Source organism: Muntiacus reevesi, chromosome 1 (genome assembly GCF_963930625.1).
Source record: "Muntiacus reevesi chromosome 1, mMunRee1.1, whole genome shotgun sequence".
Lineage (NCBI taxonomy): Eukaryota > Metazoa > Chordata > Mammalia > Artiodactyla > Cervidae > Muntiacus > Muntiacus reevesi.
Genome location: NC_089249.1, coordinates 119,466,396 through 119,483,746, shown reverse-complemented (window position 1 = coordinate 119,483,746; position 17,351 = coordinate 119,466,396). Strand labels below are relative to the sequence as shown.

Here is a 17,351-nt window from a genome sequence, read left to right as displayed (position 1 = left end):
AGCACCAATTAGCACAACTCTGTAAATCAACTATACCTCAATAAAAATTAAAAAAAAAATGCAGAGAGCCAGACTGGATCCCATACCTAGAACATCAGAATTTTCTGAGATAGGCCTAGGACAGTGTGTTTTCAGAAAGTTTTAAACCACACTTTTTATCAGGAACCACTAATTCAAGGTCACTCAGAGGCTTTTTCTTTCATGAGCAGGGGTCTTGGATTGAAAGGACTCTTAAAAAGGCCATTTTCTCAACCTCTGAACAAGATGCTTGAGTTCCCCCGACGACATCCCGTAGAGTCTAAGTGCTTTTCGATGTCCATTATATAATGCATAGAATGAACAGCCTTTTAAATATTATTTCTTCCTTTTTCTCCTCTTTGACATTTTCTTGAAAGTTCAAGAGAAAAAAACACATCATTGTTCCCTTTCTCCTACTTGGCCAATTTTGCTTTCTTCTGCCTCGCTTGGGACTAGTGTTGATATGCAGCAAGGCTGTTTGGTCTCCGAGCCTCAGATTATTTATTGCCCTCTCATGCCAAAGCATTTTATTTGGCCACCCCAGCCTTGTTGGCACACAGCTCTGGGAATACTGTCAGATAAGCCAACTGCTGCCAGGAAAAGGAGCATAAACAGTTGTTACAAACTCAGAGTCTATTTGGTTTTGTGTTTTAATTTCTTAATTCAGGCACGGTTGATTATTTTTTAAAAGATCATTTTCTTGTGAATCTGGTGAATACAACTGGAACAGAAAACCTGACAATGAGACTAAATTAGACCTAAGAGGGATGCTCAATTTGTCCTTCACAGTAGAGATACAAAGTGGGAAATCTTGTAGCTACAGACTTTAATTCCCTGTAACAGCAACTGAAAATGCAAAGTCTTTATTTTTCCATTTCAATCATGCTGTTGATACTGGTTAGCTCTCCTTCTGTCTTTTGGTTTTTGCTATTGCTGTTCCAGTTGTCATTAAAGGAAATTCCAGGCGATTAAAAAAACATACAAAATCCAAAAACATTAAGGGCTTTTTCCATTTTCATTTTTTAAATGACCACCTATAAAATAACATGGACATTTTTGGACATAAAATCAATGCTGAAGCTGAGTCAAAGGAGAGGAAATACTGAGTGACCTCTATTATATAGTTAGTCATGCAAAAGAAAAACACACTGTATCCTATGCAATTTAAATTAGCTCAGAGCAGGCAGCCCGTGTCCTCATTCAAGGAATCTTACAAATGCAATTTGCTATTTCAGGAAACATAAAAAACTTAAAGACATTTCCGTCCAGATGCATTATGATCTTTTTAATTTAAAATTACAAGTCTACTGGAATTCCATGTACTATATTTCAGCTCCATTTATATGACAAAGGCACAAAAAATGGAGTGGTGATCTCATAATTCTTTTCTTACCATATCCTTTTAGTATTTCTATTAAAAATCTTAAACAGTAATTCATTGTGATACAAAAGAATAAAATTAGTAATAAAAGAAAGGTCACTAAACAAAACTGCAGATGTCTAAAGGAGAAAAATACCTGGTCTCCTGTGTGGGGTTCAGTTAGAAAGATGCCTCTAGGCTCCTGGCCAGCTTATGGCACACCCCTCAACATGTCAGTACCACAAGTCCCTGGAGCTCTGCATTTGGGGAGGGCAGCAGCTTCCTCATCTGATTGTTTTAGCTAAGTGTCACTCTTCCCCACCTCCTTTCCCTCTCTTCTTTACTCCCTCTCTTTGTCTTTCCTTCCTTGCTTTCTCTTACTCCCAGTTGGCTGGAAGTAAATGCTACCAAGAAGATTGGGTTAAAAAGTATTACTGAGAGCCCCTCCTGATGGTGAGAATTACGATCTGTCCTCCTGTGACAGACAGCATGTAATTAATCCAGGTTCCTGGAAAGCAAGTCGATTTTGGCATGGATATAGAAAAAGAACAGATGAGATGTAGTGCAAATCTACTCTTTATTATGTTTTTTTCCCTCCCCAGCTTTACTGACATATAAAGGAATATATATATATACACATATATATATATTTAAGGTTTACAAAGACTGGCAGGAGAGGGTAAATGGCGAGATATTGGTCAAGGGGTATATAAAGTTTGCCTTTTTTTCCTTATTAAAAGATATCACATGGAAGGTAAAGCAAGGATTTGAGACTTACACTCAGCTACTAAAGAATTATTTCTATAAGTTAGTCACAGCCCACGTCCAACAATATATGTATTTTTTACTAATCTTTAAAAATTAAAGTATAACATACAAGATGGCCCTGCACACCATGACTCCCTCCCTCTTGAATTAACTACTATCCTGACTGCTAAGAGCATAGAGTGGTTTGATCTCTGGGCTTCCCTGGTGGCTCAGAAGGTAAAGAATCTGCCTGTAATGTTGGAGACCCAGGTTTGATTCCCTGGGTTGGAAAGATCCCCTGGAGAAGGGAATGGCGACCCATTCCAGTTTTCTCTCTTGTTTAACTTTAAATGAATGAGATAAGAGAATATGTGTTATCTGGAGGTTGGCTTCTGTGGTTCAAATTGCATTTGTGACTCGAAGGTCCAGCTGTGTAGCAACTGGAGTTCTCATCATCTTTGAGAAGACAAACATTCCTCCTGGAAGAGTTCTAGCAGATCTACTGCCTGAACATAAATTAATTGCTCTTATATTATTTTCTTTTATAGCTGGAGGAGCAGGATGAAGGTAGTGATTGCCCAGGGGCACGAAGGGAATGATGAAAAGTGTAGGAGAAAAAGTGCAGCGAGGGCAGGTTGCTCTAAAGGCTAATTTTGCTTAGATAATAGGGTTTCTAGGGTAAGACCTGGTATCTAATATCTTTAGTAATGTCAAATCAACCTAATTGCCAGTACTTTGACCACATCAATGGTAAAATATGGTAATGATAGGTCCTCCTTTCTTTCTTTCCTATATTAGATAAACTATATTAAAAGTCTTTTAAATATACCCTGCATTAAATACTTTCTGGGCTTTCTAGCAGAGAGTTGTTAAAGTCATCTTAGATGGATTATTTCATTTAAATAGACAATGCATACACTATTAAATCTCCCACAGCCTAGACAGGTATGATGACTATCTCCATAAGAACCCACTTCATTAACCAAGAAGAGACTGCAGCCCGTTACAAAGTGTTTCAAGTTCAGTAAGACTACTGGAAGCCCCTGGGCTCTCAGCTCTGCATGAATATGCAAGAAGTAGTTTTAAAGACTCCGAAGGAAGCAAGTACTCAGCAGTGACAGATGTGGGAAGCAATCAGGTTTTGAGTGTGTAGCACAGAAAGGCACAATTCACTCCTGTTTAAATGCTCCGCCCTTCAAAGTGATGCCCGAGTGGCCAGGGGCTTCTCTATGGAGACAAGACTGAGACATCAAGATTTACACAGGAAAAACAGACATCTGGGACCAAACTCACATCTCCCCTGATACAGATCAGATACTGATAACCAGCAATAAATGGAAGAGGGGAATAGTTGGAGAGAGAGGAGAAAGAGGGAGCTTAGCTAGAACCAATCCATGGCAAAATAATTAGAAAAGGCTTTCCAATAAAAAGAATGGCTCTGGAGAGGGCTGGGCCACTGGGGCCAGCAGAAGCTGGGTCCAGGAAATCTGATTCTGAAACCATGAGATCCTATTCAAAATGCCTTATTTCATCTGTTCTCAGTATTTTCACTTGTGAAGTGGAAAAAAAAACACAACTTCATTACTTGTAAATGACGTATTTGTCTCTGTCCATTTGTCTTCCTGCCTGTCTATATCAGGATTTATATATTCAAATCAGCAGTAGGACTTATCCACTATCAATTTGATTCATTGATTTAATACAGGTGCCCAAACTGTTCTCAAAGAACCAGTTCAGTTCACTAAATCTGAATTTCACCAACCCACTTATTTCTGACCCTCATGGAGATCTCATTAGTTTTCAGTTTCCTTTGTACTCCTACTTTGGCTACCAGGGAAGAGGACCTTTTTGATGCTAGGAACATGGCAGGTGGCCACTGGCCAGCTCCACAGGCCCATGGTTTATGAAGCACATTTTCTGATGGAAAATTCAGTCTCCAAAGAATGTCTTTCTAGTCAGAATTATTTATAGTTTCTGACACAGAAGTTTTCAAGTATAGCGTGAACATCATTATTAACACTGACTCAAATGAACTCTAAAGGAAGGAGGACTAAAAAACCCTACGGGATGCTCTTAAAAGATGTGGTCTTAGAGGACTTGACAATGGAAAAGAAATGATTTTAATGGAGAAATGTGAGTGAGTGGCCAAAGCATAGAATGGAACTTGAGGCTTGGCTTTCTTTTTCCAGGTCATCAGTTGCCATTTTTTGACCACAGGGCCTTCCCCCTCCATTTAATTTTTTGCAAAAGGAGGGATGATCCAACAGCTTTGGAGCAATACAGCCTCTTCTTCTCAGAGCCTATGGATAACCAGACTTCTACTTCATGGAGATAAACTCATTCTTTTGCTCACTTTTATGTCCCTACCTCTATACACATCATCTGCCCCATCCAGCTGTGTCCTCTGGAACCCACAAGAAAACTATTAGTTGGACTAGTTTGGTTATATCTCATGAATATACTGTGTTTAGTCTTTGCTTATTTCCTGTCCCCACCTGGAACTCTCTCTCACTGAATCCCACTCTGACAAACCTTTCAAGACCCACATCAAGCCACATTTTCTTCATAAAGTTTTCTCTGAATATCTAGACCTCAAGGAGTTTCTTCTTCTCTTCTGAAAAACAATTAAGGCTATTTCATATAACTGAGTGCTAGTTAACTATATTGTGTTATCTGTTAGTTTATTACGTGTTAGTTTCTCCAAACTAAGTTAGGGACCAATTTGCATTAAAGACCCACTGAGTTAGAGACCAATTTATTTGAGTTAGGGACCTAGTTTACCCAGAATGGCAGATGAAACTACTTTTTCTTGTGTGTCTACTCGGAGGAGGTTCTTTCTGCTAATTTACACAAAGGCACAGCATGGACAACTTCAGCCTTCTCCTTCCCTTGTAATCAATTTCAGACACGTGCAGGCCAACCATGGGAAGACATGGGAAGACATCATAGTTAGTCCCTGAGGAGAGAAATAATCTTCCTAGATCTTCTGAATGACATCATTATCAAATATTTTCTTTCAAGGCATCATTTCTTTTTTTATACGCAGAAAGTTGACACAGGCCTCCAGATGAAACAGAACAAAAGACATTCTCTAAAGGAAACAGAATAAGCCACTAAATTCACAATCCAAAATAGATTATTCAACAACAATTGTTAAAGGTCCTAGAAATATAATCAGAGACACAGTCTGGGAAAGGGAAGAAAGAAAGACCAAGTGAGCTGACTGAAAGAAGTTGCAGATAATGTAAAGCAGAAAGTCAGCAACTGGGAGGCAGAGGTTGCTTCCCAGACAAACCATACCAAGCCCAGCCCTGAGGTAGAAGAGTCAAGACCAGATAGGGCCAACAAATAAACTGTGTACCTTGGAGCACACAGATATCCTCTCTTTGCCTAAGAGAAATTTCTGTCTTGGTCCTTTAATTTTTTTGCCGATCTGTGCTGCATGAAGTATCTTAGTTTTCTGCATGTGTGAGTGCTAAATTTCTTCAACCATGTTCTTCACAACCCCATGGAATATAGTCCGCCAGGCTCCTCTGTCCATGGGATTATCCTTGCAAGAATACTGGAATGGGTTGCCATTTCCATCTAAAGGGGATCTTCCTTGACCCAGGGGTTGAACCCTCGTCTCCCGTGGCTCCTGCATTGGGAGGCAGATTCTTTTACCACTGAGTCACCTGGGAAGCCCATCTTAGTTTCCTGAACAGGAATCAAACTTGTGCCCTCTGCATTGGGAACACAGAGTCTTAACCACTAGATTGTCAGGGAAATCCCTGTCTTGGTCCTTTAATAAGTCACATATCATTCAGAATCACTTGAGAGGAAGGGGCAAAAAGTAGTCCCAGCCCACCTCTTAGTATTAGCTTTGAGATCTGGGGTGAGCCACTTGATCTAGTTCTTAACTGCAAAATGGAGATAAAGTCACTTCCCTCATTCATTTATTCATTGTGCGCCAGATACTTATTTAGGGACTACCTAGGGCCAAGCTTAAAGGGGCACAATGGTGACCAAAATGGACAAGGTCTTTGCCCTTATGAAGTGTCCAGATCATCTCCAGAGAAGGAAGGTGCCTTTGAACTGTAAAGCACTGTAACGATAGAAAATCTTCACAATCAATGACGTTTACTCTCCATCTAGCTGTGTGACCCAGAGCAAGTAGTAATCTTTCTGGACTTTCCGATTCCTATCTGTGAAATGAGAAAAATGACTTTCCTAAAGTTTGAGTATTCCACTGCAAATGGAGAAGTTAAAATTTTTAGGTACTTCTGAATCATGGCGTTCTAAAAGACTATTATGAAATAGTTCAGAAGTACAAAAGGATAAGAATAATGTAATGACTCTGTGTATGCCAGTTACCTGAGTTAAGAGATGAAACATTATAAAGAGCTCTGCTGATGGAATGCCCTCCTTTTCCTCAGAAGAAATAACTGTGATGAGTTATTTCTTTCCAGGAAACCTGGTGTGTGAGGAAGAAGGGTTCATTAGTGAAGAATTCTTCTGATAGGTGTATTTTCCAGGAAAAGTACTTACTAAGTACCTGCTTGGAGATGGACATGGCAACCCACTCTAGTACTCTTGCCTGGAAATTCCCATGGACAGAGGTGCCTGGTGGGCTACAGCCTATGGGGTCGCAAAGAGTCAGACATGACTTAGCAACTGAACAAGTACTTACTTACTCAGAGTAACAGTACGTACTAAGTGCTCCTTGTTCCTAGTAAATGTGAGGTCAGGACAGTGTAAATCAGAGAAAGCTCAAGCACCAGCCTGTTCTTGCCCTGCTACCCTTGGTTGCTGTCTGTCCAGTAGACAGTATTAGAAGAACCATGTGGAAGGCAGTGCCTATTGCATTTCAAAAGAGCAAAGTTTTACATTTACCTTGAGGGCCTTCTGTGCAGATTCACTGGATCCAATAGCGATTAGGTTTGGCCCAGCCATGCTGCAGAAACTCTTCAAGTGCAAAGCATCCACCACGGGGACCGTGGAGACTGCATAGTCCTATGCATATGAGAGAAAGTAGTTTGTCACGGCAGAATAACTCTAAAACCCGTTCAAACCTGCTCAAAACATTCTAGCTCCCCAGGAGGCTGCTGGGGTCCCTGAACATCTGGAAGGAAAACTGGGGCCCATAGGTTTGGGTATTGCCAGCCAATGAAGACTGCTTCTAAGAAGGAAGTGCAGAGCCTCCTACCTGACCTGTGACTGCCTTAACAGCTTCGCTGGCTGACCTGCAGAGGGGGCTACTCTAGAAGGATGTGTCTGAATATCCTATGCAAACAAGAGCCTCCCATCGTCCTGGGGAACAGCTTCTTGGGGATTACATCTCTTCCTGAGCAGTCTGGTGAGTCAATCTGCTCAAAATCAATAGAGTAAAGGGACCTTAGGAGGATGTATGTGCAAGGCCCAGCATACACTAGGCAGCCAAGTGTGGTTGATCTTTAATTCCGATCTGAAAAAGTCCACATTTCATTTAAGAGACAACTGGGACTCCAGATATATTTTTTGAAGTCATCAATTGTGCCAGGAATATCTGCCAAGTGGTTGTATGATTGATCATACCCTGGGAGAAAGCAGAATGTCCATGATAACTTTATCTGTTGCTACTGTGGGAGTCCCGTGAAGCCTATTTATTAAATCCTAGCTTCTAAAACTTCTAGCAAACATACAAATATTAGGAGTTATTTTGCAAAGCCCATGACACAAAAATATCATGATTCATGACATATTGATTCAATGGGTCTATGACTATTTATTAGGTAGTTACTCTGTGCTAGGCATAAATTATCCTTTACCTACCTTAAAAGTATCAGCCAAGATTTCCGCACCTCGTTGATTTGTCCTTTTGGAAAGGCCCACAAAAAATTCTCTGCCTATAATAAATGTCATGGAACACAGTGAGTGGGTAGCATCAGTGATGGCATGATATTTTTCTATCTATAAATAAAGACTTTAAAGCATCACACAGTTCTTTGCTACCGTAGAGGTCAGCTCCACTTGTACTGTGACTCCTGCTCTCTTTACATAAGTGATTTCAAACTATTACCATTAGAAATAAACTTTCAAATTGATAGGGGCAGAAAGTATCAATAGCATGGTGGTTGTCATGGGCTGATGTCGGGGAGGGGACTGAGCAGGAGCTAGCGAGCAAGTGTTTAATGGGTATGATGTTTCATTTTGGGAAGGCAAAACAGTGCTGGAGATGAGTGATGGTGATGGTTGCAAAACATGAATGCAGTTAATACCCCTGAACTGTACATTTAAAAATAGTTAAACAGTAAATTTTATGCTATGTATGTTTTACCACAATAAGATAATATGATTTTTATTTAGAAAATAACATAATTAAACATATTAATAACCTGTAATCAGAAATTAAGTAATAGCAATAAGTTAGCAGAACTTCCTTTTTTTTCCCCAAAAAGAACAATACTATACAATCTTGATGAGTCAGATACCTTTTTTTTTTTTTTTTTAAAACATATTGTTGATGTAAGGGGTTGACGAAACCATCTCAGTAAAATGAGTTTAGTGCTGACTGGTCTTCAGCTCTAAGAGCTATCTTTAAAGCAACACACCTATTTATTTCAAATTAACCCACAAATACATCTATCTACAAAGCACTGAAGTTTCAGAGAAAGAAACTTTCTAGTTATTTGGCTTTTCTGAAATTCTACAATTTTTTTTTTTCTCAGAAAGCAAAGCATTAAGTAAAAATGCTCTTCTAGTTATAGGCAACGGAGAAGGCAATGGCACCCCACTCCAGTGCTCTTGCCTGGAAAATCCCATGGACAGAGGAGTCTGGTGGGCTGCAGTCCACGGGGTCGCTACGAGTCAGACACGACTGAAGCGACTTAGCAGCAGCAGCAGCAGCAGTTATAGGCAAAAAACCAATGATAGTGGAAAGAGTTAGGCAATACATAAATGTAGGGGTTCTTATTCTTCCTTAATTCTTTGGAAAAGAATTCTACATGAAATATGGAAAATATATTCCAAGAGAAATCAGTATATATTTTGCCTGAGAACAAATATAAACAGTGTAGTCATGTACACTTGTAGCCATGTAGAAAGAATTGCTTGATAGACTTCACACCTGTTACAACTTTAATCTTCATGGTGTCCTTATAACAGGGGTAAAAGACATAGGTCAAATGATGTTACGATAAATTCCAATGGCTTATGCTGTTGGCAGACAAGAATCTTGGTGGCAAACTGACAGTGTTTTGGGTAATGGCCTGATTGTGCTGTCCCTTAAGAAAACTCACTACATACAAATCAATACTTAAGTAAGGGAAAGGCCCTTTACTTGACAAAAAGTATTAATCGCTTTATTTAAAAAGTCAGTTGAAATAAAGAAGACAAATTTCCTTAATTCTCTTATGATAAATGTAGATTTATAAATTAGATTTACACACAATTTAAAAAAAAACCAAAACACTTAGGGACTTTCCTGGCAATTCAGTGGTTAAGACTCCATGCTCCCAGTGCAGGGAGCATGGGTTTGATTGTTGGTTGGGGAACTAAGATCCTAATGCTGCATGACACAGCCAAAACAAACAAACAAACAAAAGTTACTTAAAAGAAGAAGTGAAGCAACTTAAATTTTTTAAAAAATCACTTCATTACACAAATTTAAACACACTATATGCAAATACAAACACTTTACACACTTTTTCCATTTAAAAGTACAAAGAAAAGCAAACTGCTTATGCCTTTAAAAAGAAAGCCAGACTTCTGTTTCTAGTAGTATGGCAGGCTACACCCCTTAAATGGCCTTTCTGATAAAAACAACTGAAGTTCTGGAATCAAAATAGTAAAGAGTATTTGGGTTGTTATATGTTTCATGTCATCTTCTTCTATAACCACTCACCCTCTTTTTCTTTTCTTCCTCACCTTATTCTTTCATAGAAGAAATCAGGTCATTTATCCTACTGACTTTCCTACATTTTGGATTTGATTGATTGTTTCCTTGTGTGTATGTGTATGCGCATGTGCGAAGTTGCTTCAGCCTTGTCCCTCTCTTTGGATCCCATGGACTATAGCCCACCAGGCTCCTCTGTCTATGGGATTCTCCAGGCAAGAACACTGGAGTGGGTTGCCATGCCCTCCTCCAGGGGATCTTCCCAACCCAGGGACTGAACCAACCTCTTTGCGTCTCCTACATGGCAGGTGGATTCTTTACTGTCTGAACCACCAGGGAAGCCCCTCCTCGCATACTAACATTAAACTGTTCCTTTATCTTTGTATTGTTGGCAAATTGATAGTCTATGTAGATACTTCATTAGATTCTTGCTCAATTTTTTTTTTTTTTTTTTGATAGGACTACTTCAGTGGTGGGCTATCCGTTCAGTTGCTCAGCTGTGTCCGACTCTTTGTGAGCCCATGGACTGCAGCACACCAGGCTTCCCTGTCCATCACTAACTCCCAGAGCTTGCTCAAATTCATGTCTATCGAGTCGGTGGTGCCATCCAACCATCTCATCCTCTGTCGTCCCCTCCTGCCCTCAATCTTTCCCTGCATCAGGGTCTTTTCCAATGAGACAGTTCTTTGCATCAGGTGGCCTAAGTATTAGAGCTACAGTTTCAGCATCAGTCCCTCTAATGATTATTCAGGACTGATCCCTGGTCGGAAAACTAAGTTCCCACAAGCGTCAAGGCAGGGGGAAAAAACAGATGAAGGAAAGAAACAACAACAACAACAACACCTTTATGTGAAAACTTGATGGGGAGCTTTATGGTGGAGGAATCGGGCTGATACTACGTGAACACTCTTACAACTCTAGTATCATTGAAAATGGGACAGTCAGGATATGATGTGCTCTAGGATTGTGCTAAAGGATGTGCTTTCCTTTAGGATGGACTGGTTTGATCTCCTTGCAGTTCAAGGGACTCTCAAGAGTCTTCTCCAACACTACAATTCAAAAGCATCAGAGGTGGGGTACACATTTGTTGTATCACGTCCCGAAGCACATCATATCCTGACTGTCACATTTTCAGTGATACTAGAGTCGTAAGAGTGTTCACGTAGTATCAGCCCGATTCCTCCACCATGAAGCTCCCACCAAGCTGTCACGTAAAGGTGTTGTTGTTTCATTCCTTTATCTGTTTTCTTCCCCCTGTCTTGACGCTTGTGGGAACTTAGTTTTCTGACCAGGGATCAAATCCATACCCTCTGCATTGGGAGCTTGGAGTCCTCATCACTGGACCACCGGGAAAGTCCCTCATATAAAAGTTTTACATGCTTTGATGATCATTGCACAGGTCCTTTGTTTTATTAAGGATCTACATTTACTGGGTGGAATTTGAAAAAACTTTTCTCAAACAAGTATTTGGTCTATTTGAAGCAGAGTTCACAAAGAAAAGATAGGCTAAATGCTTTATATTTGTTAGTTATCACAGTAATGAATTGTTATCCCAGCAACTTATAATAATGATCAATATGTTTTTTTTAAAAAAGTCATTATCCACTAAAAAGCCAAAGAATAAATCATAATGGAAATGGGAAAACATTTTGAGTTAATAATAAAAATATTCATATCAAAACACAAAGGATTCAGCTAAAGCACTACTTAGAAGGTAGTACCTAAATGTTTACATTAAGAAGAGGAAAGTTTCAAAATAAAGAGACAAGATTTCACTTTACAATGAAAGGAAAAAATAACAATAAAAACAAAGAAATTTGAAAGAAGGAAATAAAGGTAGAAACAAGAAAAGAAAAGGAAGAGAGGGTTCAAAAAGCCAAAAGTTAGTTCTTCGAAAAGGTTAATGAAATTGACAGATCTCTGGCAAGAAAATGAAGGCCCAAATAAACATTATGAATGAAAGGAGACATAGCTGTAATTGTTGTAGAACTTAAAACAGATATTAAGAAAATAGGAATAACTTTATACCCAACATTTAAAAAACTTAGATGAAATAAATAAAATCTCAGAAAACAGAACTCACAAAAATTGGCTCAGAAAAAAATCTCAGTAGTCACATAATTATTACAAAAACAAAATCAGTTGAAAATCTTCCCACAAAGAAATCACAAGGCCCACAGGGCTTGAATAGGTAAATTCTACCAAAGTTCAAGTAATGCACAATTAAAGTTTTACTGATTTTAGAGGATAGAAACACAGGAGAATATTCTCTAATACATTTTATATGAGGTTAACATAATTTCAACCAAAGCCAGACAAGGGTAACAAGTAAGAAAAGTTGTAGGCCACAGAAACAAATATTAAACAATGATCAGCAAACTAAATACAGTGAAGTGAAATGAAAGTTGCTCAGTCATGTGACTCTTTGTGACCCCACGGACTATACAGTCTATGGAATTCTCCAGGCAAGAATACTGGAATGGGTAGCCTATCCCTTCTCCAGGGCATCTTCCCAACCCAGGAACTGAACTGGGGGTCTCCTGCATTGCAGGTGGATTCTTTATTAACTGAGCTAATAGGGGAGCCCTAAAAAAGCTAAATACAACACTGTAATAAAAAGAGGATATATCTTGATTAAGTTTGATTTCATCCCAGAGATGTAAGCTTTGATCATTGATATCAGGAAATCAGTTGATATAATTAACCACATAAATAGATAAAAGAAGAAAATCATATAATCATTGAAGTAGGATGAGAGTTTATCATCTGAAATTCTATTTCTAGCTCTTTACTTTAAAGAAACTTATATATGTACTCAGGAGATACAACAAGACTGTACATAGCAGCATTGAAGAGAGTAGAGAAAAACTGAAAAGTACTCAAATATATATCAGCAGTAAAATGAATAAATACATCATGGTGCATTTTTACTATGAAATTCCACGCAGCTGTGAAAATGAATGAACTCCAGCTATGTGGATCAAGTTAGATCAAAGGCAGAAAAACCACATAAGAGTTCATATAATATCACCTTAATTATACAAAGTCATAAGAAAAGCAAAACTAAACAACATATAATTTAGGAGTGCACATATTGAAGCAAAATTTAAAAAAGACAAGGCAGTGATTAACACAAAATTAAGGACAGGGTACACCTCAGGCTGGGAGGAGAGGAAGTTTGGGCTGGGGCTTCTATGGTCCTCGCAATGTTCTGTTTCATAAGCCAGGTGCTAGGTAATCAGGTGTTCATTATATTATTGGTCCTTAAACTGTACACAAACATTTTATAAGTTTTCTTCATATGCCCCATATTTCACAAAAATAATTAAATGAAAGTAGAGGTAAGTTGATGTTGTCTAAGAGAAAAAGGATTGAAACACTTTCTACCAGTAGCTGCTTGCCTGACTGACAGATTTCCCAGTGGAACTAGAGTTGGAAGTTGCTTTCCTTCTGTCCATTTCCTGATCAATTATTAACGAAGCTCTGAGTCACAGAAGGAAGGGGACACAGAGCACATGGGAAGTGCTCCAGATTTTGTCTCTTAATCAACTCTGCACAATCTAAAAACTGAGTGGTGATGGTTCTACAATGTTGTGAATGTAATTAATGCCACTTGAATTATAGACTGAAAATGGTCAGAATAGCACATTTTAAGTTAAATATATTTTACTACAATTTTAAGGAAGCAAAAAAGTTGAGAAGTAGGAATAGAAGGTAGGACCACACATTAGGTATGAATGAGAGGACAAGCAGATAAAGATCTTAATATTACAACACTATCTGTTTTCAATAATGTAACTTTTAAGATATTAAGCACTGAATATTATCAAAACAAAGCTTACAGATAGTGTCCAAGGCAAGCCTCTTGCTCAGGACTTAATTAGAAGCTATGGGGAAAAACAACAGGCTTGAGATGCTTTGACAAGTGGAAGAGGTTCCTAAGCCTTGTTGTAACAATGAGAAGATTTTAGGGAATCTGTTCAGCTCAGCTGTTGAGGTAACTAAATGGCTGTGAACACAGCTTGTTTTAAATCATTCTTCAAATAGTATCTGTACCTGCTTACAAGTTATTTATTCTATGGCTATGTTCTGGTGAAAAAGAGTTTTATTGTAACGAGGTGTGATTTACACATCTAGCTTATCACAAAAGCCTGTTTTCTAAGAGAAATAGGCTGTTGTTCTGTGCTGCTAAAAAGAATGGAAAGTGCCATCAATGGGAGACACAAAGAATATTCTAAGTGGAACTTACTAGGCAGATTCAAAGAATGCCTGAGTCGGCTTGGATACAACTGGAGCTGAGAATGCAGCGAGGGCCTCTCTGACCCCTTGCTCTGTGTTCTTAGGGCTCAATGAGTATGCCCAACAAGCCCCGGAGACAGGGCCACTGCCTCTGACGGGGTAGCACAGGTCGTGCGGGCCACAACTCCTGGGGGGGGCTCTTCACAAACCTGTGAGAAAGATGCACCCCCTGAGGCTCAGCGACAGGGGCCCCACCGCAGGTATGTGACCCCAAGCAGGGAACCTGCTTACTCCTCCTCCTCCAGGAACATTAACTACATCAAAATGTAAGTTATAGGAAACATTATTGTTATATTAAAATGAAAATGACTAGTTTTTTCTATACACATGGGACTTGATATAAAATTCACATCAGCTAAAATTTTAGACTTCCAAGAATCTCCAGCCTTCCAGGGGGCCACATGGGACCACATCCCCAGGTCTCTGGGGACCAGCCTCTGCTGTTAGCGCTACATCTGTGAAACAGATATTTATTCTTTGACAAGTAGGGAAAACAAACTCTCATTATCAATTAAAAATTATTATTGATGTCTTGTTGATCAATATAGCTAGCATGACTCTGGGGACTCAGATTTTAGCACATGACTTTTACAAAAACAATAATAATATGATCATAAAGAACTGGAAAAGTTAAATGCTAAAATTACCATTTCTGTAGTAGCTATATTATACCCATTATAAAAGCTGATTCCAGTGAGATCAATAATAATATCAGCTATTTATATTTTGTTGAGTTCTGCTATTATTCATCTGGCATTAAGTCAAGCCAATTTACACTGAAAATTATTTAAATGTATCTTGTCATCTGGCAAGAAAATTATTTTTAAATGACAGATCTTGAAGTAAGAATCTTTCAAATACAGACTGGATATACTGTCACACAATGCAAAACTATGCAACTCTTAAGCTAAAGTTATGGAAGAACATGGTAGACACAACCTATAAAATGATATATATACACTGATAACATGTAAAATAAGCAACTATGTGCATACAAAAGTACTAAAGTTACTTTAATATTCAATAAAAAAGTATTCAATAACCTAGATATTGAAATGATTATCTTTGAATGAAAGGTCATTTTTTGTTTTCTTTCTTTTGTGCTTCTCTGTATTTTCCAAATTACTTTTACTTTGGTAATTAATAAAGACATATAATTAAGCAAGGGGATAGAGCAAAGGTATTAGAAATATTTTTAAATAGGAAAAAGTAAATACAACTCTACCTGTGAATAAGACATCTCCACCATCTAAAGTTGCATTTTCATCTTTCATCTCTACTATGTTGAGCTGAAGTTTTTCTAGTGCTTCTTTCATCATGTCAACCTGTTGAAAATAAAATGATTCAGATTAATATTCTTACCATTTTCTAACAAGAAAACCAGTCTTCCAAAACTTCAGATCACTGAATTATGCTCCCACACGCACACAAAGACATATACACAAGCATACTCTCGTGAATATATAAAGTGAAAGTGAAGTTGCTCAGTTGCGTCCAACTCTTTGCGACCCCATGGACTGTAGCCTACCAGGCTCCTCCATCCATGGAATTTTCCAGGCAAGAGTACTGGAGTGGGGTGCCATTTTCTTCTCTGGGGATCTTCCTGACCCAGGGATCAAACCCGGGTCTCCCACACTGCAGCCAGACACTTTACCATCTGAGCCACCACGGAAGCTCTTGAGTATGTACGTGTAGTATATATTGAACCAGCCACGATCATTTGCAAGAGAAGAAATTATCTGTTAGAAACTGTCTATTTTGTCCCCTTCTAGTCTAAAATCAAGTCAATATTAGGATCTCTCTCTTTTTTGTCTATTGGAATTGATCGCTTAGAGGACATTGTTGTAAGTGTGACTACTTAGGGTACAGGAGTTGAAAAATGTGGGAGACAGAATACTTAACCCAGCTACACTTGCCAGAAAAATACAAGATTTAATTTTAAATCTTAAGTCAGTCAGGAAGAATTGTACACACAGAGTAATATGTGGAAGGAATATCAATGACAATAACCAATAACTTGAAATCTCAGCCCACTGGACTGTTACTGTTTTCTATTCAAATATTTGCTAAAATATCAGAACATCTAAGGCTTCTCTGTAAATCTGAACTGTTATTTAAATTTTAACCTAGGTCTCTATAGGTGGTTAATAAATACAATAATTGTAATCAAACCAAAGAATATCAGAAAATGAATTTCAGAGAGTTTCTATGACTTCAGGGATCAGTCTAAAAGCACAGAGATATTCCGGGCTGGACTAGGGAGCACTTACAGTAAGGCTTACTTTAATACAAGAGTAAAATATAAGGCATAACAAATGCCCTTTGGAGCTCACAGTTTAAGTCCTTCCAACAGTTCAACAAAACAATTTAAATATTTCTGGTCTGTATAACTTTTAACATGGTAAAGACATACATTGAGAAGACATGAATAGGGACTAAGGGGAAAACAAGAGACCACTTGACACTGGGAAAAGCAAAAGTTCTCCCAAAATACAGCATGCCCAGTACACATTGTGAATCGTCAATGAAGAGTTTAACATAAATACAGCAGAGTAACTTCTAAAGTAATAAAAACATGGACATACTTTGACAGGAAGCCTGACATTCATGCAGTCAAAAAAATTAAAGAAAATACAAAATAAAATAAATATATCACTCATCTTTGTCCTGGAACTCATGTAAAAATTCCACAAACTATAGAGTGACTCAGAACAATAAAAAATTATTTCCATGGATGAAATGGTCTTTATGTAATAAATACATCTAGTGATTTCTTTTAACATCAGGCTTTCCTATGTAACAGGAAGTGGAATCGTTGGCTACAGCATAAGAAAGAAGCAAACTAATATTTACCATGACTTGTTGGGCTACAATGAACCCAGGAAAACACACAACTGTTTTCTTCCAGCATCTGCCTCTGTGTCCATGGAAAATTCACTGAGTTTGAAGAAATCATGAGAACTGAGCTACTGTTACCTTTGGTCTCTATTATGAATGCCACTGCTTCCCTTATAAGTTGACCTTTCAAAGACTACTAGGAATTCAGCAATAACAAGCATTTTTGATCTGAAAAGT

At 38.3% G+C, this 17,351-nt stretch overlaps 1 protein-coding gene across 2 annotated transcripts in view; it reads right to left on the bottom strand.

Annotated features, from left to right (window-relative positions):
• DDAH1 (dimethylarginine dimethylaminohydrolase 1) overlaps positions 1-17,351 on the bottom strand; it is a 147,132-nt gene that overhangs the window by 25,484 nt on the left and 104,297 nt on the right. For both annotated transcript variants that reach the window (XM_065909919.1, XM_065909928.1), the window contains exons 2-4: positions 15,502-15,601; positions 7,916-7,989; positions 6,998-7,117 (exon numbers count right to left, since the gene is read on the bottom strand). In XM_065909919.1, the coding sequence (XP_065765991.1) occupies positions 6,998-7,117; positions 7,916-7,989; positions 15,502-15,601 (294 nt within the window). The remainder of the gene's footprint in view (positions 1-6,997; positions 7,118-7,915; positions 7,990-15,501; positions 15,602-17,351) is intronic.